Source organism: Equus asinus, chromosome 28 (assembly GCF_041296235.1).
Source record: "Equus asinus isolate D_3611 breed Donkey chromosome 28, EquAss-T2T_v2, whole genome shotgun sequence".
NCBI classification, from domain to species: domain Eukaryota; kingdom Metazoa; phylum Chordata; class Mammalia; order Perissodactyla; family Equidae; genus Equus; species Equus asinus.
Window position 1 is genome coordinate 47,574,539 of NC_091817.1, and position 25,940 is coordinate 47,600,478.

Genomic DNA, 25,940 nt, shown 5'->3' on the forward strand with positions numbered 1-25,940 from the left:
AATGGATCACTCCAATTGTTACAAATTTCCTTCATGTAGTCAAAAACAAGACAGAGGAAAGGTACGGTTCTCTGAACTCTGCTTGAAATAATTCCTATGAAAAAGAAAAATGCAATGCTATCATAAAGCTTCCCCACCAATCTCCTATGATTGGGCTCAAAGCCTGGCCAAACGTTCCAAGCAGAAAAATGACGGCGCTCTCAGTCTGAGAAAGGCAATCCCCAGGTGACTTCACTCATACGTAGAACAGAAACAAGTACCGAGACAAAGAAAACAGTTCTGTGCTTACCGGGGGAAGGGAGTGGGGGGGCAGTGGGGGTGAAGGGGAGCACTCATGTGGTGACACTCAAGAAATAACGTACAACCGAAACCTCACAGTGATGTAAACTATTATGAACTCAATAAAAAAAATTGATAGCGCTCTGCAGGACTCAAGGAGTCTAAGTTTTGTTTTGCTTTTGTTGCTTCAAATACAAAATAAACAATTATTTTGAAGACACAGACAGACTAGAACCATCTGGACCATCATGTAAGTCATCTGGGAGTTAGGACCGACTCTTGCCGCTTTAAGGTCATCTTAGCACAGCTCCATTTCCCCTTTCTGACCCTGCAGGTTACAGGCTTTCTGGCTGACTGGGAAGACTACACTGTGCTCCCATCCAAGCTCCCATCACCGACGACGTTGTTTCTACCCTGAAGGATGACGGGTGCCCAGGCAGCAGTGGTGGTACCCCGCTGTGTTGAGCCGTGGCTGCTCTGTGGGCCTGACATGGTGAGGGCAGTGCAGTTCGCAGCCTCCCGACGGTGGAAGGCCGATGCACAGGCGTTCAGGCAGCGCTGGGCACCAGCACGCCACGCGCCTGCCCAGTCCTAGGACAGGAAGACAGTAACTCAAACAGGATGAAAACTCACAGACACTCTCATTCAGGTATAAGATGTGGGCTTTTTTTTTTTTTAAGATCGTTTATAAGCCTTAAAAAGTATCCTCTGCAGATTATAAAAGGTTAGGTCAAACTGTTTAATAGGAACCATCTTGGACAAGCAGAAACACCTTTGATTTGGAGGCTGACAGCCAACATACAACTGGGAAGCCTCCACAGGGGGTCAGCCTGGACAGTCTGCACCTCTTCTAGACTCTGTGTTAAAAAGACGACTGACGGGACATTCTGCCCTCTTTCAAGCACATGCCACTTCTGAAAACTGTCAGCTTTCCATACAGGCTATGAGATATCTTATTTACATTTAAAAATAGCTATTCTTCTTCAGTGTAGCAGAAATGCCCAGACACCAGTCACTGAGGTCCCTCCCTAACACAGGTGCAAAACAGCTTTATTGATCTCTGGATTCGTCCAGTCATTGCGGATGTCATCCAGGTGGTTATCGAAATCCACGAGGGTCTCGTAGGACCGGCTGTCCAGGAGTGACGCTGAGATCCTCTGGGCCTCAGGCCAGTCTTCACAGTAATCACTACGACGTGAGACAGGAGAAATCAACCTCAGCGACAACAAGTAGCTTTTCAACAGAGTAAACAGAAACCCAGCCACACGCACAGTGGTATAAAGGAGAATAATGAATACCAGCAAACACGTACATTTTAAGGACACAAAGATGTACATAAAGAATGTAAAACATGTTTACGAAATGAAAGAGACACCCTCCAAATGAGATTCTGAAAAAGCTGGGAGACGACTGACTAATGCTTTCTGAGTGATTACAAATAAACTAAACCAAACCAAACCAAACGCCGGGAAGGAGGGTGTGGTTGGGGAGAGGAGCCCTGGGGTGGGGTGGGAAGGCCCTTGAGTAACTCTCAGGTTGTCTCTACTGCTCGGAAGCCCTGCAGGCCTCAGTCCTGAGCAGCTGAGCAATACGCATGATTTCTGTGAGGTTTGTACACTCCTCTGGAGAATATGCTAACTTAGAAACACAGAAGGTTGGGGTCTGCCTTCCTGTGGGAGCTGGGTGACCATGAACAGCCTCACACACACTGCACACAGGTGATTCTGAGAACACGGCACTCACTGGTGTGGGTCCCTGCACCGCCATTTGTTTTCGTGGTGTTCGTACACGTGGATCGTAGGTACCACGCAGTCCATCGTAAACTTAGTGTTGTCCACCTGCGCATGGGACAAAGGACACGCTTGTGAACAGAGCTAACAAAAAGCCAACAGCCAGCACCTTTCTGGAAGTCCTTAGGCACCACCTTGCAGTGTGCTGAAGCTGCAAACTGACACAGACGAGTGCAGCCTAAGGTAAACCGTGTGTTACGCAGGATAAAAACTAAGTACTTCACTGTTTTCTTACAAAGGCGGAGCTTCCAAACATGACTTCTTCCCTCTCTGTTAGCATTCTGTCTGAACTGGGAGGACCTAACAAGGCTCGTGAGGTCAGCTGCCATCTACCTGACCCTTCCTTCCTCCCTACAGGCTTGCTGGCCATTCTTAGTCCATGGTTCTCACACGTGAGCCTCATCAGAACCACCAGGAAGCTTATTAAAACAGACTACTGAGCCCTGAGCATCTCTAGTTCCAACAGGCTCCCAGGTGATGTTGCTGACATGGGGACCCCACTTTGAGAGCTGCTGAACTCGAACGACTAGCCCTTTTGGAGATCCACGTGCTCTGTGCACACGTGGCTGCAGTGGCACGCACACCACGGCCTGTGACTCAGCAATTTTCAGTCTGCAGGTGGGAGAAGACTGCACGACACGCCCACGGTCTGATGAAGTGTCCACAAAAAGGAAGATGGCTTATACAGTACAGTACCCCGCTGGCAAGAGAATGCTCCGTGGCCATCCTGTAAACAGAGAACATGATAGGCAGCCGGGAGGGACTCACCATGATGAGAGCGGTGTCGCTGAAGCCCTCGGCGATCCTGGAGGCCACCTTTTCTGCCACTTGGTTTGGACTGCAAAAGAAGAACCCGGGAGTTTACCACGTTCTGGTTAGTGCCATTCAACGCTGTCTACCTAAGGCATGGTTCATTAGCCACGATAAAGAGATCAACAGCAGCAATAAACTGCGTCTGTTTGTTACACCTGTTTCAAGCAGCTCTTGGTGACTGCCACCCCTGCCACAATGACGTGCTGAGGACACGTGCTGTAAGGGCACAGGGGAGCACAGTGCAAAGCAGGCCCTTGCCTTAGTTTACGAGGAGGCCCTTGCGGAGGGGATCTTGAGAAGCCGTCTTCTAAATGGCAAGGCTCCCTGGAACCCAGGGGAGAGCGCCACCCGCAGCCTGTGGACGGACTGCGCTGCTGAGCGCTCTCGCCCGCGCTGCGCCAAGCTCCCGGCAGGAAGCCTCCTGGACCTGCCTTCTCCATCTGCACACTTGCAAAGTGACTGACGGTCCACTTCTTAGCTGCTGGCAACCGAGTCACTTGCTTTTTCTGTTTTTTCAATTTTTAAAATTCCTAAGCCACTCCAAATTTTCTCTGTGCCTGCCTTCATCACCACCTTGCCAAATGACCACTTTCGACCTTAGGTCAATAAAGTGAGCTAGAGTAGCTCCCACATCACTCCCCCTGCACTACCCCTCCAGTTACTCTTCTATCCAGGCTCAGGAAAAGGCCTCCTCCCGCCCACAGGCCCACCCACTCTGACCTCCTCTTCAGGGCCTAATCTATATTTCCTCTCCTCTCAATGGCCCCAGCTCTGCTATCAAATCTGAGTCTTTTCCTTTGTAGGAAAAAAAATTATTTAACTGGTTCCCTCTACTCAATGTCCGACTTCTCCCCTCCCTTTCAACTCCATTTCTCAAGTTTCTTCAACAAGCTGGCGTCCACCCCGTACCTCCGTGGTCAGCACCCTTGAAGCCCACCAGCCACCCGCTGCCCTTCCGAGGCCTCCCACCGGCTCGCTACACCCAGGCAGGCGGCCTACTGCTCGTCTCTCCGGGGGAGGTCACCCTTCCCACTCTTCCTGTCTCTCAGCAGGTGTTTCGGTCTCTCCTCGCCTTGGCCTCCTTCATTCTCCCTGCCATCGTTGTGTTCATGCTATCTCCGTAGGCATGGGCTTCTAAAACTGCTTCCTAACTGGTCTCAACTTCTAGGCTTGTCTTATCTGATGTATCCTGAAAATTCTCTTTCGATCAATTTCCCTAAAATGAAACTTCCATCTTGTTCCCTGTCACTCACGAATGCCTGTAAGTTAAAAGTCCCGTCCTCAGCCTGGCAGATCCAGGCCCTTCTCTCTGTGGACTCTCAGGAGCAATCCCTTGTGTCTTTAATTTCAGTCTATATACCATCTCCCTCACGCCCCCTTCCCTCCTCACTCACACTGCTCCTTGTTTGGCATGCCTTTCGACACCAATCTCTGCTTAGTGAATTCCCTCCCATCTTTAATGCCCATAAAAACGCCATCCTCTCTGGGAGGCCCAGCAAAACTGCCCCAGATTGAGGTCCATCTGCCCCTTGTCTAAACTGAGTGTTTATTTCTAAAATGCTCTAACACTTAATGCTTAGCAGGCAGTTGTCTCTTTGTGCACCTTATTTTCCCTGTACAATTAGTCTCAGATTTCTGAAGCAGGAACTAAGCCATATATACTGAAATGGCCATAAAAATACACTGATTATTGTGAGTTTATTTAGCGAAACATACTATACAATTATCATCCTTGTGATTGAGCTAAAAAAATCTGATCAATGTTTTATGAAAATTATCTGATTATTCTATTTCACTTTCTAAACTGAGAGTTTATAGTGACGTGCTGATTGGACGTCTAGTCTTGTGTTGAGAAGAATGAAACAACAACAAGAAGTCTAAAAGAGAGACGGCCCCAGGGATTCTCGTCCCTCAGGTCACCCCACGGAAAGCTCTCAGCGCAGCACTGGGTTTCCCGGGAGCTGGCTACGCCCAGCGCAAACGGGAGAGCAGGAGAGCTGCAGGAGACCGGCCTGTGCAGCCACCAATGCGGGGCACACGGCCCGCCTGCTCCGGTATCTGCTGGGCCTCACGCTCGCCCGCCTCAGGTGCAAAGGAGGAGCAGCAGCATTTGCTGGGGCGCGATCTTCTAGGGACTCGTGAAGCATGTGCCACGGAGAAACTTAGAGAAGTATTATCCTAATATTTAGGATTATCAGAGTAGTTGAGTGACTTTTATTGGGAAGGGGGTCAAGCAACATTCATTAAAAACAAAAACTACCATTTCCGACACCCAAGAACTCAAATTTGAAATTTATTCTCCTGAAGAAGTTAAAAAAAACCTTGTAGTTACTGAATTGCTGAAACATTTGAAAGAACTGCCGATTTCACTTTTTTGTATCATGTACTTCGTCTCAAATACCGACCCACCCTATTCCTACCCTGAGCATTCCCAATGACACTCCAAATGGAGCGCGGTCATATTATGACGTCAATCAGGACTTCGCTTCCTCCTAGGCTGGGTCGCCCCTTGTTCCTTGCAGTCAGATGCCAAACAAACCTGCAGGCGCCCTGGAGAGGGACAGCATTCTGTCAATCCTGCTGCCCAACCAGCAGGAGCCAGGCATTTGCTTCTGACTGAGGTCTTACACTGCGAAAAGCTTTTCACTGAGCATCTAACCTCAGGCCAGGGCACTGCGCCTGGCGCTGAAATCAACCCACCTGAGAAACTAATTAGGAAGCAAAACACCAGCAACTAGGGAAGGATATAGTAAAACTTGATGTAACAGCCGAAGTCTAGGAAATGAATACAACAGTTAACAAATACCTTACATGTCTTTTCATAACATTAAAACACTGATTGATGAGTCAAACCATTATGCTATATACCTTAAACTTAGATAGCGATGTATGTCAACTGGGTCTCAATTAAACTGGGAAAAAAAACACAGACTGATCTTTTTGAGTAAAGTAATCATAGAACTGGTAATAGTACCAGCCCCTACTCTGAACCAAGCACCGAGCTAAATGCACTGGGTATCGCTTCACTCTGTCCTCACAGCCACTCTCCAAGGTATGAGCTCGTAGCTCCACTTTACAGATGGGACCACTGAGGCCCAAGGAGTGAATCAGTAAGTCACCCAGGTTTTGAGTCCAAGTCCACTGGGTTCTAAAGCTTATGCTGTGAGACATGGCTGATCAGCTGATACTTCTAAAAGAAGAGCAGTTGTTAGCCAGGTCTGGCTGCAGAGAGAAGGGAAGGTTTTTAGGTGTAAGCAGATTGTTGAAGGAGGAAGTTAGCGTGATCCTAGCTCCTGAGCTTCCAACTGTGTGGCCCCGGTGCAGGGGCTGTCTATGGCTGGAGTTTCTTCATCTGAGCGTCCTGTGAGGATCAGTGGGACACCACCAGCAAAGCCCAGGCAGGGCACGGGGTTAGTGACGGGAGGTCCACCGCTAACACAGTACCGGCACATTGAGGGGGTGGCTTAAATCCTGAAGTACGGCAGAGACTCCTCAGGAGGGACTATGGGGTTCCTGGGCACACTTCTCTCACTGGCCCCCCTCAGCATTTAATATTCTCTATGGGTCTGACAAATGGCTGGTCAGTAGGTACCTAACCATTGACATCAGTGGAGGAATGCAAAACCTCCTGAGGAGAGAAGGTGAAGGAACTGGGAAATTCAGAAGATATGAACAGCATGAAAATGGTGTCTGAGTAAGATAACTCTAGGCTGGGCTGGAATGAGGTCTGAAGAGATGCAGGAAGATGACGAGGCCATGAGCCAAATGAGGCATACTGACAAGAGCCTGTGCAGGTACATTTGGGCACCACAAATTTGGGCACCTGTGAGGCGTGGTTTTGGGGGGTGCCGAGGGCATAAAGAAAAGGGAGGTGTCTACACTCACTCGACAAGCTGGTGCCATTACCTCTTGCCTAGTCTCTTCTCCCTTCTGCAGGAGTAGCTGTGGGAAAGTACCGGTTGGTTCAGGAAAACCCTCCTTCCAAGGACGGCTCCCACTGCCAACAAAATGAAGCTGGAACCGCCTTGAAGCCCTTGCTGTGCCTCGCTCTACCTCCAGCCTCACTTCCTGGCATTGCCCTCTGTGCGCACCCCATGGTCCTGCCCCATTTCCACCTGGTGTCTTCATCACGCTGTCCCCTTCCAGAATGCTCCTCCCTTCCATCTCCACATCTGCACTTGAGAAGACCCTGCCCACTCTGAGCACCTAGTTCAAAGGAAGCTCTCCCTGAGGGTCCTGTGGTCAGGTCAGTGGACGGAATTCTTCCCTGCTCCTGTTGGCACAGCCACTGTCTCACATGTTGGCAGTATCTTCCATGTTCAATCCAGCAAGCTGAGGGCAAGGGCCAAGAGTCTTTAGCTTTGCTCAGTGCAGAGCTTGGCCTAGGGCAGGCACTGTGTGCCCAGTCAGTCCCTTTGATGGAATAAAGCCCAGGACTGACACAGGCCCCAGCAATAGGCTCTAGCTCAGAGGTGGAAATGCAGACACTGAGTCATCAATACAGGGGAGGCGGATGGACCAAATGGAGAGGAGGTCCTGGAAGGACTGGGGTTAACAAGAGGTGCACCTGAGGAGGAACTAGTGGCGCTCCTGGACTCGGACAGAGCACAGAGAGGCAGTGGGAGAAGCCAGAGAACCAGGGCCCAGACCGCGCCTGTGTGTTCTGTCCAGGGGCTTTCACAGGAGTCGTTGTGAGCCTGGCATTTTGCTGGTTACTCTGCCTTCCTCAGAGCCCCGACGGGACTCACTCAGTCCTCCAAGGGTAAAAGGGGTTTACGTCCTTGAGGTGCACTTGTCCCTCATCAGTGGTACCAATACTTGGTCACCAGTCTATTATATTTTTTCCAAAGATGCTACCGAGCTCAACCTCTTGCCTATGCTGAGCAAGTGGACATAACGCTAGGAGGCGCTCTGGTCCAGGGTCCTTCACTGCCTCCCCTAACTGCCCGGACACTGGCGTCAGTCGGCTCCATCTGACAAGGGAAAGTGTGTCAGGGCATCTCCGCGTGTCCTCCCGTTACATACCACGCAGCAGATGTCTCAGCTGCCCCTGCTTTTGGCTAGAGGAAACCAGAAGGAGGTCAGGGTACCGATTCCTCTGGGGCTCTCCCTGGGAGGCCACATCAGTATGGCTGCAGGGGGTGTCTCTTGATCAAAGGGCACTGTTCTTCTTGAGGTGGACTTTACCAAACTCTTTCCTCCCCATCCCTTCAGGCCCAGGGGAGTTACCAGTTTTTGTCACCAGCGGTGGGCTCCCGCACTACCCTCTGGTGAGTTCTCTTACACACCGCCCACACCTTTGGAAACAAGTCGCTTATTAAGCCCTTCTCCAATTATCCTAACTTCAGTGTGTCATCTGTTTTTCTGTTGGGACCGAGACTGACGCAGAAATGAGGCAAAGCTCTGAGCTTCGCGCATCAGCGAGAACCAAAGTGGGGGTTAATATCTGGATCAAAGGAGCCAGGGGCCAGCACGAAGGGAGCAGCAAACATGACATTTTCATCACAGTATCAGACCCTGAGAGCACCAAACCTAAAAGCTGTTTTATTTACCCAAACACAGCGTGGGTTCTCCCCTAGGCCCTGCCCTCCACCATTTCTAGTTTGGGAATGGGAAGCATCGCAGAGCTGAGAAATCAGAGGCCCCTGACTGTTGCTTTTAGTGTATGAATTCCTTTCAAGAAAAATAAAGAAGATAGAAGAGAGAATCTCGAAGTTAATCTAAAAGTTCAGCATCTGTTGTTTGGAATTGCCCACAGCACAGCTCCCCTCAAGTACTACGAGCGAGCACCGAGGGCGGGGCATTCTGTTCTCGGACTCCGCATCTTGAGTCTACAGAAGGTCCGAAAGCACATCAGAGATCGTCTCTGTCTGTCACATGATCATTTTTCAGACCATAGAGGGTTTCTGCATGGACATACCTGGCATCCTTTACTCGTTCATTAGCTTGATAATAACCAGCAATCACATAGCTATTATCTTTGCACCATGAATCAATCTGCAAGAGGAACAAAAATTGGAAAGAAAAGATGAATGATTTTCCCTTAAATATTAAGTCTCAATAAACACAGGAGACTCCTCCCCCCAAATGCTGGGACAAGACACAACATAATCCCTATATTCTTCTCCCCAGAAGAAAGGCTACAAGAATGAAACGGGTGTTCATGGAAAAAACGTCATCCCAGCTTGCTTTCCACGGTCCACGGGAGGCCAGAGAAAGCACAGATGAGCACGGGCCCCTTGCTCTCAGTGAGGGGGCATCTTCCCACAGATGAGGACCCTGTGATGGCCAGGAGGGGTGGGGCTGGACATGAGGAATGACCTCCTCCCGCCGTCCAAGCAGAAGGCCCTAGTGTCGACAATTATTAACCAGGTGCAGAGCTGTGGGGAGGTGCGGGAGGGGAGACCATCCTTACCCACCTTCTCTTACAGTGTAAAGAAGCGAGGCATTCTGGGCCTTGAAAAATCCTTAAGACCAATTAAATCAATCCTTCACAGATAAACAAACCAAAGCTCAGAGGTTCTAAGTTTGCACAGCCAGGTAGCAGAGCCAGACTGCGAATCTAAGTCTCTTTGAAGACCAAGTCTTTTTATACTATATTTTCAGTATTCCTAGAAACATACCACGAAAAACCCTTCACAAAGGGATGTGGGGTAAACAGGCTCACACACACAAGTAGGCAGATGCAGGCAAGGATGAGTGAGTGAGTGAGACACAGACACACACACTCTTCACTCAATCCCCTGTGGCATGCTTTTAACTGAGAGTGTGGTGGCAGACTTTGAGAGTTTTTTGTCTGTTCTATAATGCCACTCTTTTCTCATCAGATTTAGCTTCCTGCAGGTCTAATGCCATTATTAAAAACAACAAAAGGTCACCCTAACTGTTCTACCATAACGGAATTTTAATAATACACTGCAATAAATTCTATTCTCAGTCTGCAGAAGAGGAAATAAAATTGATCCTTGCTTTTTTCACAGTGAATTAACTAGTTAAAATGTTTTTCCCTCTTTCTTTTTTGTTAAAAACATATCCCCTTTGCTCTTTGTCTTAAATTCTAGTTTGGGCCTCCGACAGTCTCCTTTACAACTAAAAGCAGACATTCTAAGATGGTTACAGTCCAAGGTTCCCTGGCTCACATGAGGATTAGAATAATAATTCTGGCCTCTCAAGAGCTCACAAATTACCATACTGGGTCAAAATCAAGGCTCACTGAACCAATTAGATATTTTCGTCATCTACCCAAAAGATTAGGTCTACGTTTCAAAAATATTTACAATGGCTCTTTCACTGTAACTTTGCTGAAAATTATTCCCAAATTACTTACATCTGTTTTTTTTTTTTAAAGATTGGCACCTGGGCTAACAACTGTTGCCAATCTTTTTTTTTTTTTTCTGCTTCATCTCCCCAAATCCCCCCTGTACACAGTTGTATATCTTAGTTGCAGGTCCTTCTAGTTGCGGGATGTGGTACGCCGCCTCAACGTGGCCTGACGAGCGGTCCCATGTCCACGCCCAGGATCCGAACCCTGGGCCACCGCAGTGGAGGGCGCGAACTTAACCACTCGGCCACAGAGCTGGCCCCTACATTTTGTTTTTATCACCTCTTAAAGGCATGGCTTCTAAAAACTTTCTATTGTTTCTTATAGTAGCAATTTCTCTCATTTTTTCCTAAATGTATCTCCACGTAGCATCAAAGGGTATAACCTAGCTTTAAAATTTGGCATCTGGCCCCACTCCCTGAACTGAGACCCATACGGTTACCTCCCCTTTAGTGCGGTCCTCTCAGCCTTTGTTTCCAATCTAAGACCAGCATCTAGAGCATGTCCTCTCCTCTCTCGAGGTGACTCTCATCTCTGCCCACTTGGGAATCCCTCTCCCGGCTTTCCAGTGTGGGTTGTCCTTATATCCAGAGTCAGAACTAGAGATGGTATCCAAAGTTTGGCCATCGTCTTAGTTTCCTATTTCCCTTGTAACAAAGCACAAACTTGGTGGCTGAACACCGCAGAGTCTATTACCTTACAGGCCAGCAGTCTAAGATGGGTCTGCAGGGCCGACTCATTCCGGAGGCTCTAGGGGAGGGCCTGTTCCTCGTCTTTTCCAGCGTCTAGAGGTCACCCACATTCCTTGGCTGGTGGTGCGTCCTCTGACCTCTGCTTCTGTCATCACTTCTCCTTCTCTGAGGATTACACTGGGTCCATCAGATAACCCAGGATAATCCCCTCATCTCAAGATCCATAACTTAATCTCATCTGCAAAGTCCCTTCTGCCATGTACGTTCTGAGGATTAGGATGTGGACATCCTGGGGGCTATTATTTAGCTGACTACAGCTACATTTAACATAGGGACAAGATAATTATTTGCTACTGACGATGTCCTGACCATCCCCAGCGGCAGTCTTTAGTGAGCAGTCTAAGCTGCTCCCAGATCCCTTTCCTGGGCTGAAGCAAGGGGGCAGGACTCATCCCCCAGCAAACATACATGTTGTCACCTTGTAGCTGCCCTAAGGGAGTACAGAAAACACGTGACGTGCAAGATGATTCTTGCGACAAACACTATACACAGCTCGACTTACACTTTACCTGAGGTGGGGCAAATTCCTATATGAAAAACCCCAAGGGTCTAATGAAATTCCAGCAGAAAAATAATGTCATGACCTTGAACTTCTGGTAGAACTGTCGTAAAAGTGAACCAGGTCTCAAAAGTTCTGGTTTGATTTTAGAAACTTGTGAATGACTCAAACAAGAATCACCAAGTTAACTGTATGGATGCCTATGATGGGCACACACAGCTTGTCCACAGCTGTCCAGATATACTTGCAACTGGCCACCAATTGAGGAATGGAGACCATGAAGGGGAGGAATGGAGAACCGACCAAGGGCTCCACACCAGCCACCAGAGTCCAGAGGTAGGGTGAACAAATTTTAATAAGGGAAAGAGTTTTCTTTGATAGTCTCAAAAATGGTACCAGACATCATCAGGCGAGAGTGAGTTCGAGTGGAGTAAAAGTCGGTATGTGGAAGGAGATGAGCAGTGTGGACGGAGGTGGGGTGGAGATGGGGCAAGCAGGTCTTAAGGGGCTTCAGAATCCTGCAGTAAGCCCAAACGGCTCACTCATGAGAAGCCCTAGTGGATTTAAGCGGCAGCTTGCACAGTGAAGGCACACAGCTCCCTCCCAAGCTGGGCAGGGCAAAGGCAAAAGAGCCGAGAAGTGAATCCACATCCCTCTTCTCTGCCTTGCTGCTATGACACCCTATTCCTGTCATGCATCTTGTCAACAATCAAAATGAAAATCAAAGTCCAGGACAGCAGTGAAACCTGGTGTCAACTTAGTAAAACTGACCGAATACAGGGCCCAAATTCCGCATGCGCTCATGCAGTTTCCTTCACTTTTCAGAGGGAAGGAAGGACACTCTGACCCTGGCATGAGCCTGCAGCCCTCTCTTCAATGGCATTTTTGGCTCATTCCATTCTAGACACGTAGAGCTACTAAAGGCGCTGGTTCAACCCCTTCACTCCCAGGTGGACTCTGCACACGGAAAGGAGTTCCTCTCAGCAAACTTGTTAACGTTTGCATGTGGGAGGCACTTTACAGTTTTCAAAGCACTGTCACCTATGTCCTGTAACTATACACCAACCATAACGAAGGCAAAGCAGTGAAGTGACAAGAGAGCCACTCTGCAAAGGGCATCACTCCCACGCTTGCCACGCCACGTACAAGTGGCACAAGTTGAGGGTGTCTGTGAGACTCCCTGTCTGAAGCGGCAAGCAGGCCCTGCAGTCAAAGGAGAGGGACTGCCGGCTTCGCTGAAAGAAAGGCTTCCCCAGCGGGCTGCGGATTTCTCTGTGGAACAGAAAGGAGCTGAGGAAAGAAGAGCTTTGGAGGCAAATGGGACACGGACAGAGGGGGAAGAACCGAGCAACCATATCCTGCTCCCAGGCTAGTGCATGAATGTTCTGGAGATAAACAAGGGGCAGGAGGAGTTGGGGGAGAGCCAGAGGACAGCAGCTCATGCAAATGAGCACAGAGAAGGCACACAGGGAGGCAGCAGAAAGAATTCCGGACTGAAATCGTGGTGATCAGGACAACTGGCAAATAAGAAAGTCATCTGAGCAGAATGTAACCAACAGCTGCTCCACAGAACTAGGAAATCAATGAGAGGGGAAAAGGACAAAAAAGGCTTAGAGAAACAGCAGGTTCATGCCAATTTCCCTACCAACATGTTATGGGTTTTTGCTATTAGAAATAATTCCATCACTACCTACGTCAAAGGGTACAAGGATAACTAAGATAACAGGTATAAGTACTTAAAAAAAAATAAAAAGCACCCAGAAATGCAAGGATTTTTTTAAAATGGAAAATTATAATGAAAAGCCTTTCAAAGGAGTCTAATGTTGCCCTTTGATGGTCAGCATATCAAGTCAGCCTTTCCCACTTATCAAAAATAATTACAATATGAAACTCCCTAAATAGAAAAAAGCCCTGAGAATAAGGCCTCGTTGATACAGTTCATGGATTTAGATGCTTTATTAAAATTAATCTTCCTGGTCTGACATACTGGTAAATTATGGCTCCATACACTGAGATTTTTCATTGCCTTCAGGTTTTTATCATTAAGTTGCTGAGTCAAAACTTGAATGATAGAAACTTAAATACCTTAATTGTAATAAGAAATCTCCGGATGGACTCAAATTGCAAATTTTCCTTTATAACTTTACTCTGAAAGTTATTTAATTTGTACTCAATTGGCATCTTTTTCGTATTTGTCAAATGCTGAGGCTATAATTAAAAATTCTGGTCAATAAAAGAGAAGCCAGCATAAACCACCCCTGCTTGGCAAGGACAGAGCTTTAGCTCTTTGTTTTCTGGTGAAAAGAAGTCACGACAGTCTGGTTTGGACCCAACCAGCTCTCCGGGAGACTCGCTGAGCCCTGACGGGCATGTTTGGGGCATGCTGGAAGCTGAGCCTGGAGTGCAGAGTGTAGCGACTCGGGGGGGGGGGGGGGGGGGCAAGAGCACAAAGGGGCCTCATGCAGCACCCCCTCCCTCTTAAGCAGGAGGCAGCGGGCCTGTCTCGGTTCTGGAGGGTCCAGGTCCCAGTGGGGCAGCTCCCCTCCCCAGGTAACTGGTTTGGGAGGCAGTCCAGCTCCTCGGGGAAATTCATGTAAAGGTGAATTTTCCAATGTAGTTGTTTCTAGTTAGTATATTTAATTCTCTCAAGTACTGCGTTCACATCTCATAACAGGAGCATAACTCTTAACTCTACAAAAGTTACTTAAGAACGAGAAGAATTAGTAACATTTGACAATTCCAAGTGAGGTTCCAGTTTGTCTTTAACACGCTCTTAGATACTTCGGATAGGCTTTTATACGAATTTAAAGCAACACACCTTTTCCTCCTACTCTCCTGGCTACTCCTCGGCTGGCCTGCCAACAACTCTTCTTCCATTCACCCTGTCAAACCTAGAGTTCCTCAGGCTCCTGTCCACAGCGCTCTCCTCATTCCACACACTGTCCCAGCCAATATGACCTGCTCTCACAGCTTCAAAGGTCACTGAGAATTCGCTCCCAATCTGTATCTCCAGCCCATCCGTCTTCTGAGCTCCAGACTCATTTTTCAACTTTCAACACTAGGTTGTCTTCATCTGCCCTCAATGAATGGCACCACTGTCCTCCCAATGTGTAAGTCAGAAACCAAAGCACTGGCCATGCTTCCTTTTCCCTATGGCCACATACCATTAGTCACCGAGTCCTGAGGTTCTCCCTCCTGGTTCTCTCTGATCTGTCTCCCTCTCTGCGTCCACACTGCACTCAGTTTGCGCCACCTCTCTGCCTCCAGCCTTGGATGCACTCCTGTGTCCAACATCCTCTCTGCTGCAGGCTGGAGCAATCACTCCAAGACACGAATCTGGCCATGCAACTCTCCTCCAGCGGCTACACCCTGTCCTCATGCTGGTGCCCAAACTCCTTTCTACAGTGAAATCTGTCCACTGCTCACCTCTCTGTACCCCCAGTCCCTTTATATTCTAGTTCTTCCTCAAACACCACCCACCCCCCTTTTCTCCTGGCCTTTGCACATGCTGATCCCTCTGCTTTGAACACTCTTCCTCTACCTCCCACCCCCGAGGTTACTATGGTTGGCCCACTGGGCCAGTACTCGCATGTCCATTTCTCTGAGCAGTCTGTCTTCCCTAACTCTGCAAGCCTGGGTTAGCTGACTTTTCCCTCAGACCCCTCACACTTTCTCAACCCCACATACGGCACTTACTCATCGGTATTGTGCTTGTCTGCTTGGTGCAAGTTCAACTGCTGTTTTGACTGTGTTTGATCCACAGTCATATCCCTCCCCCAGCACAGGCCTGGCACGACTGGAGAACTGAATAATCCTGCATTAATGCTACTGGCAAATCCGGGTCCCTGCAAGTGAACGCACTTCATGCCCAATCACCCTGCAATTCCCTTGGTAACAGAATAATTAAGACAGTTGGTTGAAAAGACTTGCATTAAAACATATGCATGCACACCCCAGTGCTGTTTTGGTACCAACAGCAAATTTCTTCAGGAGCTAACACGGTTGATTTTATAAATATCATCTACTTCTTACCTATCTCCTGCCCAGAGCCGACATGAAGAAATTCACACAATGAGTCAGTTTCACAGGCTCTCAAAGCTGTGCCCAGTAACCTTAGGCCAGGAGCCTTTGCCCAAAGGCACTTCCTGCTCACCAAGAATTTACATAAATGTCACAATCAGGTAAGTTATGAAATGGATTCATTTTACTTGGTGGGAGGTATAGAGAATTTCCACCTCCACCTTCTCACACGTGGCTGCTTTTCGCAAGAATTAACTCATGTTTTTTCAGCATCATAGTTTATACTTAAGTGAAAAACAGGACCTGAGCTCAGGTACTGAGGCAGGTCTGAGGCTACAGCCTACTTCTCCCTAAGGTGGCGACAACTCCTTGGAGTTCATAGGTGGTCTTTTTCCCTTCACTGACCACCAAACCTCACAAACCACCGCCTAGAATTCCATTCCCGGCCAGCTCACCTGCATGCTAACCTCTCCCCGCGCCGGACTTGGTAAAGCAGTCACTGCCAGCAGACACAGACGAGCGTGGTGGACAGAAGGCACGTGTGCTTCCCCTTTTTAGTTTGACAGAAAGTCTTTAGCTTCCACAACCATAGGAGCCCTCTTACAAGTCACTAACCACTAACAGGCACAGACAAATCTCCTAGCACAGCCCTCGTGCACCTCCAAGCAGAGAGCGCCCGTGATGTCAACGCTACTCCCTAACCGCGTCTCCCCTCTGGGGTCCCGGCGTCCCGACACCGAAGAACCGCAGCCTGACCCCCCGGCGGAGAAGGAACCTGCGCGAGCACCAAACTCCGGCGCTGAGGTCCCGGCACAGCAGCACTTCCCGCGGCTCCACACCCCAGATACAAACGCTGTTGAATCATCACCCGGCTAGCGATCGTGGCTTCGGGCTTGTTGCTATAAAGGCTACCGGTTTGAGAAAAATCAGTGCGTTATTCGTCGCCTAAATCGCCTCTAAAAACATCCCCGGCGGTGCAGGTCGCTCGGTCGGCCGCTGCGGCTAGAGCTGCCGTCCGCGGAAGCTCACCGGGGGCCAGGTACGGCTCCGCGCGCCCCCGGGGGTCCCCCCGTCCACCGTCACGGCGACCTCGGGGGTGGGCTCTGAGCTCTTGCCAGCTGGGACTGCGTGGAAGCCACTGTCCTCTCCCGCGCTTACCAGGGTAAGGGCCACCTCCAGCATGGGGGCGAGGGCCAGGGTGCCGTGGAAGAGGGGGATACAGTCCACGAAGAGGGTGTGGTGGGCGCCCGGGCCGCCCAGGGGGACGTGCTCCTTGCGCGGCTTCTGCTTCTCGGCCACCAGCAGTCCGTTGACGGCGCAGTGCGGGTATTTGGCGCCGTGCAGCACCATCTTGCAGTAGGCCTGGGTGGTCAGCTTCACCCCGGGCATGCTGAGCCCGGGAGGGCCCCAGAGGCCCCGGGCGCCGGCGGAGGCCCGGCCGCGCTGCCCGGCCGCGCGGAGCCTCCGCGGAGAAGGGAGACGAGTTGGCGGTCGTGTGGCGCGGCCCAGCGGCGGGCGGAGGCCCCGACCGGCCCGGCTCGGCCCCTCGGACGCCCGCTCCGGCCCAGAAGAAGCCGACGCGGCCGCCTCACACTCCACTCGCGGTCCTCGCCAGGCGCCGCCGGAAAGCGGTGCCTCAGCGCCCGCCGGAAAGCAGCCCGACCCGGCCTTTTACGACGTTCGCGACGCTCCCTCACTTCCGCTCGGTGACCTCCGGCGCGGCCGGGCGCGGGGTGGAGTCCGCCTGGATCCCGTGGTGCTCCGCGGCGGGCCTCGCTCTCTTCCGGTCGCGGGCAGCCGGGGCGTAGAGGGCGGTCGCGGCGGGAGAGGTGGGCAGCGGCGGTGCGGCGGCAGGTGAGGCAGGCTGCGGACGGTCAGCGCCGCGAGGCCGGGGAGGGTCGGGGGCCGGGAGCCATCGGGTCTGCGTGCCTGCAGCCCTGCGACCCGGAGCCAGCGGGAAGCGGCAGTTGGGCCTCGGCGCCCGGTGACATTGGGGCCGGCCCCCGGGGGCTCGGGGCTCGGGGACCGCCGTGTCGCGGCCCATGTGCCGCCCAGAAGCCCCTGGCACGGTTCCTTCTGTTGTGCCGCGGCCGCAGGCTGGCCTCGGGCTGTGACCTTGGAGCGCCCGCTGGCCGAGGGCGCGGGCCCGCGGGGCAGGTCACCCCTGGGCGCGGCGTGTGCGCCACCGGCTTGGGGTAACGGGCTCCCGGGGTAACGGGCTCCCGGAGGGGCGCTCGGGGTCAGACCCCGCAGGGCCGGGCCGGGCTGGGCCGGTGACTTGAGAAGCGAGAGGGCCGGGTACCGCACTGACGTCATGCTTCTGTTGCTTCTGCCCCTAGTCGGGGATGTTTTGCGAATGCGTTCGGGGTCATGTTCATCATCAGCAGTGCCTGGGAGGATGCAGTTTTAAAGGAAGGGTAGGGAGGTCTGAGCAGGAAGGGCCCAGGTGAGAATAGGTCATCCAGGTCGTCCGTTCCCGCAGGGATTGGAGGTGGACCAGGGCCGTATTTGCAGGCTTTCTGCCTGATTTCCCCTTCCTATCCTATGCGCATATTAGCTTTATAACCGGGTACTCAGTTGAATGCGGTGCATGCCGCAGTCCCTGTGAGCTGTTAACCTTTCCCCTCCAAACAGTGGGGCTCATCATCACAGCACAGTGCTTTACCGTTTCTAGTTTTTTCAGAGTCTGTTTACTAAATTTTTTTCTCCTTGTTTTTTAAGAAAGCCTATTTTCTGCTAATTGCCTGGAGTGTATACATCGTGGCACTTGGTTTATAAGGAAGCTCTGTAAAAACGTGCTGAGTGCTAAGAAAAACCTCATCGTAGGTGGTTTTGTGAGTTCAGAGTCAGTAATGAAGAACGGATCATTTATGTTGGGGAGTAAACAACAAAAGAATTGCATTGACTTCCAGAATGCACTGGGGCAAAAAGAAGAATCATGCCCAGTAGGTGTTTGCTCTCATTCATGGAGAAGGTGTACGTTTTTGTCTTTCAGAATGTTGGCTACCAGAGTATTTAGCCTAATTGGCAAGCGAGCAATTTCCACCTCGGTGTGTGTACGAGCACACGGTAAGTGTAACTTTTCTTTAAGGCTGAGCTAATTTTGTTTTGCTGCTTCTGTGTGTGAGGCCCTGTGCTGGAGTTTCAAACCAGATGGCTAAGATGCTGATTCTGCTGTTAGGGCTGTGAGGGGAGGTATAGGTGTTTTAACACAGCATAGTTCAGATTTAAGCATATTTATGAGTCATTGACTATGAGTCTAGATCTTTGCTTGTACTGACATTTTCCCCCTTTTCCTTCCCTTCCCATTTTTTTAGGTTCAAGTTCTACCCCTTTCAAGAGCTCTTCTACACCATTACCTGCCTTTAAAGATCTCCCCTCCCTCTAAAAAAACCTCCCAGTCACTTACCTTCAATACCGTTTCCATTACTGGGGCAATTGGAGGGAAGGAGCTTGGACTTCCGAGCCTGAGCTGGGTTCAATCGCATTTCTATCTTGGACTAGCTACTTAAGTGTAAGAATCTGTTTTCTCACCTGAAATATATGTAAGGAACTTAGTTCACTATGGCAAGTTTAGTTTTGCATTTATCAAACATCATCTTGGTACCAGACGCTGTTAGGCATTGAGAATAAAAAGAGTATAAGGTGTGGAGTCTTTCCACAAGGATGTTTGCAATCTAGAGAGGGACCGATACATGAAGACAGTGTGTCAGTAAGAGAAGGCCCCTGAGGAGAAGCATTGAGCCTGGCCTGGGGTTCAGGGGGGCTTCTGGAGGACAGACTTTGCTATACTGAAGGACTTACAGGCTGAACCTCCCATTTGCGAGGGGAACGGCACTGCAGAGGGAGGGAAAGCAAGAGGACACAACAGGAATCAGCATCGCAGGTCGTTCCTGAGGGGTCGAGTGCAAGGCTTGATGGCGATGAAGATGGAGACCAAGGTTTATGTATCTAGGGGCTCAGTAACCAGGAACTAGGGTTACCTGAACTGCTTGATGTGTGAATTTCCCTTGAAATTGTGTCTTTGATTGGCGATACTGTTGTCTTACATTTCTTTGTATTCGTTCTGTTGCCCAGGACAACACCATGGACACAGACTCTAAAACAGATCATTCTAGTTAGAGTATTGTTGAAATATATGTTAGTTTAAGTGAGTAAGCGATAAAGATTTGTTGTTTAGTTAAAACATATGTGAAGAAACCCTCCTTCATTAAAAGCCTAGGCTTTGCTGGCTTATTTTCTTAGCTTTTTATTTACTTTGTTTGAGGTATAATTTACAGAAAGTAAAACTTATCTTTTCTGGGTGTAGTGTTCTGTGGATTTTGGTAAGCTCACACAGTGTGTAACAATGACCCCAGTCACGACATACTAATCTCCATCACCCCCGAAAGTTCCTTCTTGTCCCTTTGGTCATTCTGATCTTTCTGAGAAGCCAGCTTCTGTCTCTTTGTAGTGGCTGTGACTTATTGTTAGGTATTGTTTTTGGCTGAGAATTAAGATCAAGTCAGTCCTGTCTTGAAACCTAGTGGCTTCTCCTGCCTAGAGTAAGGTCTGCATCTGGCCTTTCTGATGTCTTCACATCATACTCAGAAAAGCCAACAACCACCCACACCAGCCCCCGGCGCGCGCACTTCCCAGCCCCCGGCGTATGTTGTTCCTCAGATGCGTAGGGCTGCTGCCTCCTGCTTCAGAGCTCCGGAGTTGTGGCTGGCTGCTGCTTTCTGGTCATCGCCCTCAGTGCAGACATTACTTAGAACAGCCTTTCCTGACCACCTGTCCTAAAGATGCCCCCTGCCCTGCGTCATCCCACTTCATTTTTCCTTAGAGTGGTGACGTACCGTGGGTTTGCACATATGTTTGAGTCTTGTCTGTCTGCCTCTAGAATACAAGCTTTTTGAGGCCACGGGCCTTGCCCATCTTATTCAGCGCTGTCTCCAGCACACAGTTGGCAGATGGAGAGAACTGTCGTCCACTAGACAAGTCTGATGGAGTGCTGTTGGTGGCCACTGTTGTCGGTTTGGATATTTGTGCAGTGACACATCTGATTGAGGGGAAGCTCAGATTCACCAGATTTCCTCAGCAGAGGCTCAGCCAGAAATCCGTCCAGGTTGTGGAGAGAAATGACAAAACATTCACTAGGATGCAAAGTCTTTGCTTCTCTCTGTTTTTAAAAAGAATGTTTGGTATTTGCCAAGGGTCCAGGCCCAAAGTACTGAGCAACCCCTGGCAGCCCTGAAACCATGAATTGGCCATTCTTGTTCTCGAAAATGCAGTTTTGTGCTCCAAAGTTGTAAACCTTTACCTCTTCATAACAGCTTTATTGACAGGTAATTCACATGACATACCTTCACCCATTTAAAGTGTACATTTCAATGGTTTTTTAGTATATTCACTGAGTTGTGCCGTTATCACCACAATCAACTTTAGAACATTGTCATCATTCCAATTTACATCTATTTTTAATAATTCATGTGTAAGCTGAGTGCTGGTATACACCGTTCTTTTTAGTCCACTCATCATTTTAATCTGAAAATTTTAAAATATGGAAGTAATTCTAGCCACTTTCCCCTCAAATCCTTTTGGGATAAGGGTCAAGTATAAATAAATAAGGGTGCTAGTCATTTGCGTGGCAAAGATAAGCATCTAGAGAAGTTATACTACTTTCCTTAAGGCTTGATGTTTTCTGTCACTATTGTTAACATGATTTGGGAGATTTTAATCCTCGGGACTAAACTAGTGGAGGTGAAGCGTTTCTGCAGGTGGCCTGTGTTCGCCAGTTTGGAACACAAAGACTTGCAGACGTAGGATAGAGTTGAACAAACAGCTTTTAGCAGTGGGAAAACCCAAAAGAAAAATTAAGATATTGTCTTTTGCTGTCTGAACTTTTTTCCTCTTTACTTGAGTAATACATGAGTACATGCTCATTTTAAGGCACTACAATTTCTATGTCTGAGCAGAAATGCCCATTTTGTCCTTCGGCTTCCCACTGATAGCGTCGTGTGTTTACTTTGCCGGGAGTTTTGTGTGTGAGTTACATATACGTGTGAGTAAGTAGACATGATTTATGTTTTTAAGCAGAAAAACCAGAAACCCTGATATTGTTCCTGCCTTGTCGAGTCCACGGTTGTCCTTCCGTTTTGAGCCTATGGCTCTGCCTCTTCTTTATGTTGTGACTTGCCTCCTGCGTCTGCCACACACATTCCTCCTCATCCCCTTCCTCTGCTCTCCTTTTGCCTTTTCTCCAGAGCGCCCATTTCCTAGCATGCTCTGTAATCTGTGCGTCTGGATGTCTGTTGTTTGTTTCCCACTCCTGGCGTGCGAGCACTAGCGGGCAGGAGTCTGCTTGTGTCCCTGCTGATCCCAGGTGTCTGGAGCGCGCTCAGCATGTACTGGGCGCTCGGGAAACCCTTGTTGAACAGATGAGCGCCTGCTCCGTGACGCACCTTTCTCAGGAGCTGGCTCAGTCTCTGAGGCCGCCCTCTCTTGGACACAGGTGGTCTGGGTTTTTGCTGTAGTAAACAGTGCCGCAGTAACCATCTTTCTGAACTTGGAACACTTTTTTCTTTTTTTTTTTTTAAAAGATTTTATTTTTTTCCTTTTTCTCCCCAGAGCCCCCCAGTACATAGTTGTATATTCTTAGTTGTGTGTCCTTCTAGTTGTGGCATGTGGGATGCTGCCTCAGCGTGGTTTGATGAGCAGTGCCATGTCCCCGCCCAGGATTAGAACTGATGAAACCCTGGGCTGCCTGCAGCGGAGCGCACGAACTTAACCACTTGGCTACGGGGCCAGCCCCTGGAACACTTTTTTCTTTTGCAAGTGTTATATTGTTTTTCTTCTTCCTCACTAGTTCGAGTCCCTCGCAGAAGGGCCTTGTTTAGTCTAGTCCCCAGGCCGGGGCAGGGAACGCTGAGAGGCCTTGGGTGGCCTCTGTGTGAGTACTGTTGGTTGTGGGAAGTGCTGCCTCTGTCAGCTGTTGGCCCCGGCAGGTTTTTGTTTTGCTCTGAAGAGGAGTGCTGCTGTTAGCCATCTACCCCTCATCCTCACCCTGCCGTCTGGGCCATGCAGGACAAGCCTGCTCCCTGTTCACACGACCGTCCTTCCGCTGGTTGGAACAGTGGCCGCAGCCCCTGCGACGACTGAGGTTTTCAGGGTGTACATACCTGTACTTATTTCGGTTTTTAGAAGTACCAGCTTGTTTGTAATGGAGCTTCTGTGAACTTGCAAATGTTTGTCCACTGTGTTTTAGGAAGCGTTGTGAAGAGTGAGGACTTTGCTCTCCCGAGTTACGTCGACCGGCGGGACTACCCCTTGCCCGATGTGGCCCACGTTAAGAGCCTTTCCGCCAGCCAGAAGGCCTTGAAAGAGAAGGAGAAGGCCCCCTGGAGCAGCCTCTCCATTGAGGAGAAAGTTGAACGTGGGTATCGCGGGGAAGCGGGCCCACAGTGAGGGAGTTTCTGCTGTAGCTCGGGAGTGCTGCCAGAGACCAGCACGCTTGGGAGGGTCTGTGTGTTGTGTTTCTGTACTCTGCCAGCTGACTGGACCTCTGCCCGGGCCCCTTTGTCTCTGCTTCTGGGGCTGCAGCCCCCGGGGAGGAGCGTGGACGTGGACGCAGAGCAGCCGTGTGTGGGTCAGGAGAGTGCGGAGTGTGTGGGTGCAGCTTCTCAGTGCCTGCTGGGTAGGACGGGTTTACTGTGGATTATTCACGGAAGAGCAGCAAACACTGTCAGGTAGGAGAGGGTATGCAAGCAAGGAGATTAAGTGAGACCCACACCGTAATCTCAAGAAGAAGGGATTTCACTGGGTTTTTGCACCCAAAGCAAACTCCATGCATTTTCTTCCCTCCCTCACCCCTTACATGCATGTGTGAGAGAGCACGTGCACGAGCCTGTCACGGCCTTAGGCCTGCGTCGTATGCCTCACTCCGTGTTTTATCCCTTAGCTGAGTTGTTGTGGGACAAAGGGTGGAGTGCTGTGGAGGAGGGAGCTTTTTGTCCCTATAGGTCTTTCTGCCTGCAAACGACTGTCCTTTCTGTTCTTAGTATATCGCATTAAGTTCAACGAGAGCTTTGCTGAAATGAATAGGGGCACGAACGAGTGGAAGACAGTTGTGGGCGCTGCCATGTTCTTCATCGGCTTCACTGCTCTCCTTCTGATCTGGGAGAAGCACTATGGTAAGTAGAGAGGAGAGGGGACTGCGGCCTGCAGTGGGTCTCAGGTCTCAGCCGCACCAGAGCTGGATGGAGCCAGCGCAGCTCCATCTCTCAGTGGCTGGGAGTGGGCTGCAGGGTGGTCTTCACACGAGATGGGCACCTCCCTCCTGGGCTCCATCCCAGAACTGTTTCCCAGGTTTGGGAAACTGGCTCGCATTAGCCAAGTGGCGTGAGCCGGAATCTGATTTACTCACAGTGCGCCGTGCTTGGTGGGGAACGACTTCCCTGCTTTGTACAGCACCCTGCGTTTCCAGTGGTGGTTTGTCTGGTCACTAGTCTTTTATCAAGAGATAGTATAGTGAAGGTTAGGTCAAGGAAAAGGGAACTCTGACTTGTCAGAGGGCTGTTTGAACTGTATGGGGACTGCATCTCGATAACCAGGATTCTGGGTCTCCAGACCCAGAAGTTTTCTGCTTTCACAGTGTTAGCGTTGTCTGCTCATTCTAGCATGGCCTCTCTTGGGTTCTTCCTGTCCAGGCAGAGTAGGTATTTTCCCATTCTGGGTAGGTGTCATCCTGTCCTGTGGATTGATTGTGGACACGGGTTAGTAATGTCTGCCTATTAGATCTTTTCCCAAGTCCCCTTTGGCTCTGTCTGTCTTCCACACTGGCCTCTAGACCTCATTATTTACATCCTATAGAGAAGGCCTTCTGCTTTTAGCTCTGGTATTATATTGCTAATTATGAACAAAGGAGTAATTTGTAAATGTCAAGGTTGTCTGCCCAGAATTCAAAACCAGTGTGTCTGTGGGTGTTGGTGTTGAGTGGCAGGTGGCTGCGCTGACCTGGTTGCCAGTGTGTTGGGGATGACCTGCCCCACGTAACACATTGGCTTAGCAACGACTTGTCGAGATAGTGGCCTCACGAAACTGTTTTGGACTGTAGTGTACGGCCCTGTCCCACACACCTTTGATGAGGAGTGGGTGGCCAAGCAGACCAAGAGGATGCTCGACATGAAGGTCAGCCCGATCCAGGGCTTCTCTGCCAAGTGGGACTACGACAAGAACGAGTGGAAGAAATAAGCACCCGCCGTTCCATATCTGAACCTCACCTCGCTCTGTCACCTCCATGCAGCTCAGCATATATTTACTGGAAACCGTCACGTCGTGTACCAGTGCTAATAAATGAGCAGTTTACGTGAAATCCTTTGTGGCTGATTCTTTGATAACTAAATGGAGGTGTCTGTTATTTGAAAAACAGTAGGTTTCTCCCAAGCATTTGAAGTAGACATGTTTTAGGCACAAATGAAATGGCAAAAATAAATTGTATAAGAGTACATGATATAAAAACTGGGAATACAGAGTCTTATCATGTACAATGTTTTAGGGTTTTGATGAGACTTTTATGAGAGTAAAATCCCATTATGTTAGCCAGACCAACAAATGTCACCATGGCCACTTCCTGCTGGGACTGACCCTCCCCCCTTGAAATGGTCAGTGTTGGTTGGAGTGGGGACTGTGGGCCTGGGAGGGGCAGCCTGGGTCCTCTGCTCCCGACTGAGGCCTGAGTGACGGGCTCGCTTCCCTTGGTCTGCTTCGGGCCAGCTCGGTTCCCTGGCAACTAGCCTTTCCAGCTAAGCAGCAGCCACGAAGCCAGGTGGTGGTTTAAGGGGCAGCATTCTGGCCCCTGGCAGGCTCCCTGGGGGGCTCTCATCCCGCGGTCCTGTTCTTCCCCACCCTGCTCTACACATGGGTTCCCTCCCTGCTCCCTGAGATGCTGCGTGGAGGAGTAGGACAAGTCCCGGAGTCCAGCCCGGGAGGTGAGGGCCACAGAGATGGCCGTGCAAAGGGCTCTCCTGGTGGCCTTGGTGCAGGGATGATGCGGGGGCAGGAGGTGGCCTGGAGAAGCGCAGCTGTACTTCCCGGGGCTTGACCAGAGCAGTGTCACAGGAAGAGGGCCTTAAGTAGTTGGAAGGCTTGAACTAACTAATTTAAATTAACAGATTAATTATAGCCCCTTATGGTGGTGTTTTCCCGCTGCTTTAGAAATGTCCTTGATGCCTTGTTCTCAAGGGCCAGCTGACTTCCCTGGGAGGCCCTCCCTGCCTTGTGGGAGAGAGGAAATGCTAGTGCTGCAGGCCAGGGGAGTGTGGCTGTGAACCAGTGTGGCCTCTGGGTGGCTTCAGCTGCAAAGCTTGGGCCTCCTGCTGGGTGATGCCGTTTTCAGCTGCTTCCCAGGATGGGCTCTTGTGCAGGGGCTGAGGTGCCTGACCTGGCCCAAGGTCACCCCTGGCCCCTCACCTGGCTCTTCTGACCCT

General features: G+C 50.1%; 2 protein-coding genes across 3 annotated transcripts; one reads left to right on the forward strand and one right to left on the reverse strand.

Moving 5' to 3' along the window:
- Window positions 1-923: 923 nt before the first annotated feature.
- Window positions 924-17,091, reverse strand: EMC8 (ER membrane protein complex subunit 8). 2 transcript variants are annotated; one of them, XM_070500248.1, is made up of 5 exons: window positions 16,504-17,091; window positions 8,803-8,879; window positions 2,838-2,907; window positions 2,023-2,117; window positions 924-1,467 (listed from the first exon to the last, which is right to left on the reverse strand). In XM_070500248.1, exons 1-5 carry the CDS (start codon window positions 16,861-16,863, stop codon window positions 1,308-1,310), a joined length of 762 nt encoding a protein of 253 aa, XP_070356349.1. In that variant the 5' UTR covers window positions 16,864-17,091; the 3' UTR covers window positions 924-1,307. The 2 variants fall into 2 exon arrangements, with proteins under 2 accessions (XP_070356349.1, XP_014693554.1); XM_014838068.3 differs by having other exon boundaries at window positions 16,633-16,981.
- Window positions 17,092-17,134: 43 nt separating this feature from the next.
- On the forward strand, window positions 17,135-24,826 carry COX4I1 (cytochrome c oxidase subunit 4I1). The gene is made up of 5 exons (XM_014838176.3): window positions 17,135-17,328; window positions 18,470-18,543; window positions 22,721-22,888; window positions 23,514-23,645; window positions 24,569-24,826. The coding sequence occupies exons 2-5, from the start codon at window positions 18,471-18,473 to the stop codon at window positions 24,703-24,705; spliced, it is 510 nt and encodes a 169-aa protein (XP_014693662.1). The 5' UTR covers window positions 17,135-17,328; window position 18,470; the 3' UTR covers window positions 24,706-24,826.
- The last annotated feature ends 1,114 nt before the right edge of the window (window positions 24,827-25,940 follow it).

What these genes read in the sequence shown, in the direction of transcription:
- EMC8 (XM_070500248.1), bottom strand. Translation starts at nt 16,863, where the DNA reads ATGCCCGGGGTGAAGCTGACCACCCAGGCCTACTGCAAGATGGTGCTG. An exon ending in GGAGCCGTACCTGGCCCCCG is followed by an intron (nt 8,880 to 16,503) that starts GTGAGCTTCCGC and finishes TTCCTCTTGCAG; the next exon opens with ATTGATTCATGGTGCAAAGA. An exon ending in GAACGAGTAAAGGATGCCAG is followed by an intron (nt 2,908 to 8,802) that starts GTATGTCCATGC and finishes CTTCTTTTGCAG; the next exon opens with TCCAAACCAAGTGGCAGAAA.
- COX4I1 (XM_014838176.3), top strand. Translation starts at nt 18,471, where the DNA reads ATGTTGGCTACCAGAGTATTTAGCCTAATTGGCAAGCGAGCAATTTCC. An exon ending in CATTGAGGAGAAAGTTGAAC is followed by an intron (nt 22,889 to 23,513) that starts GTGGGTATCGCG and finishes TTCTGTTCTTAG; the next exon opens with TATATCGCATTAAGTTCAAC. An exon ending in GATCTGGGAGAAGCACTATG is followed by an intron (nt 23,646 to 24,568) that starts GTAAGTAGAGAG and finishes TTTGGACTGTAG; the next exon opens with TGTACGGCCCTGTCCCACAC.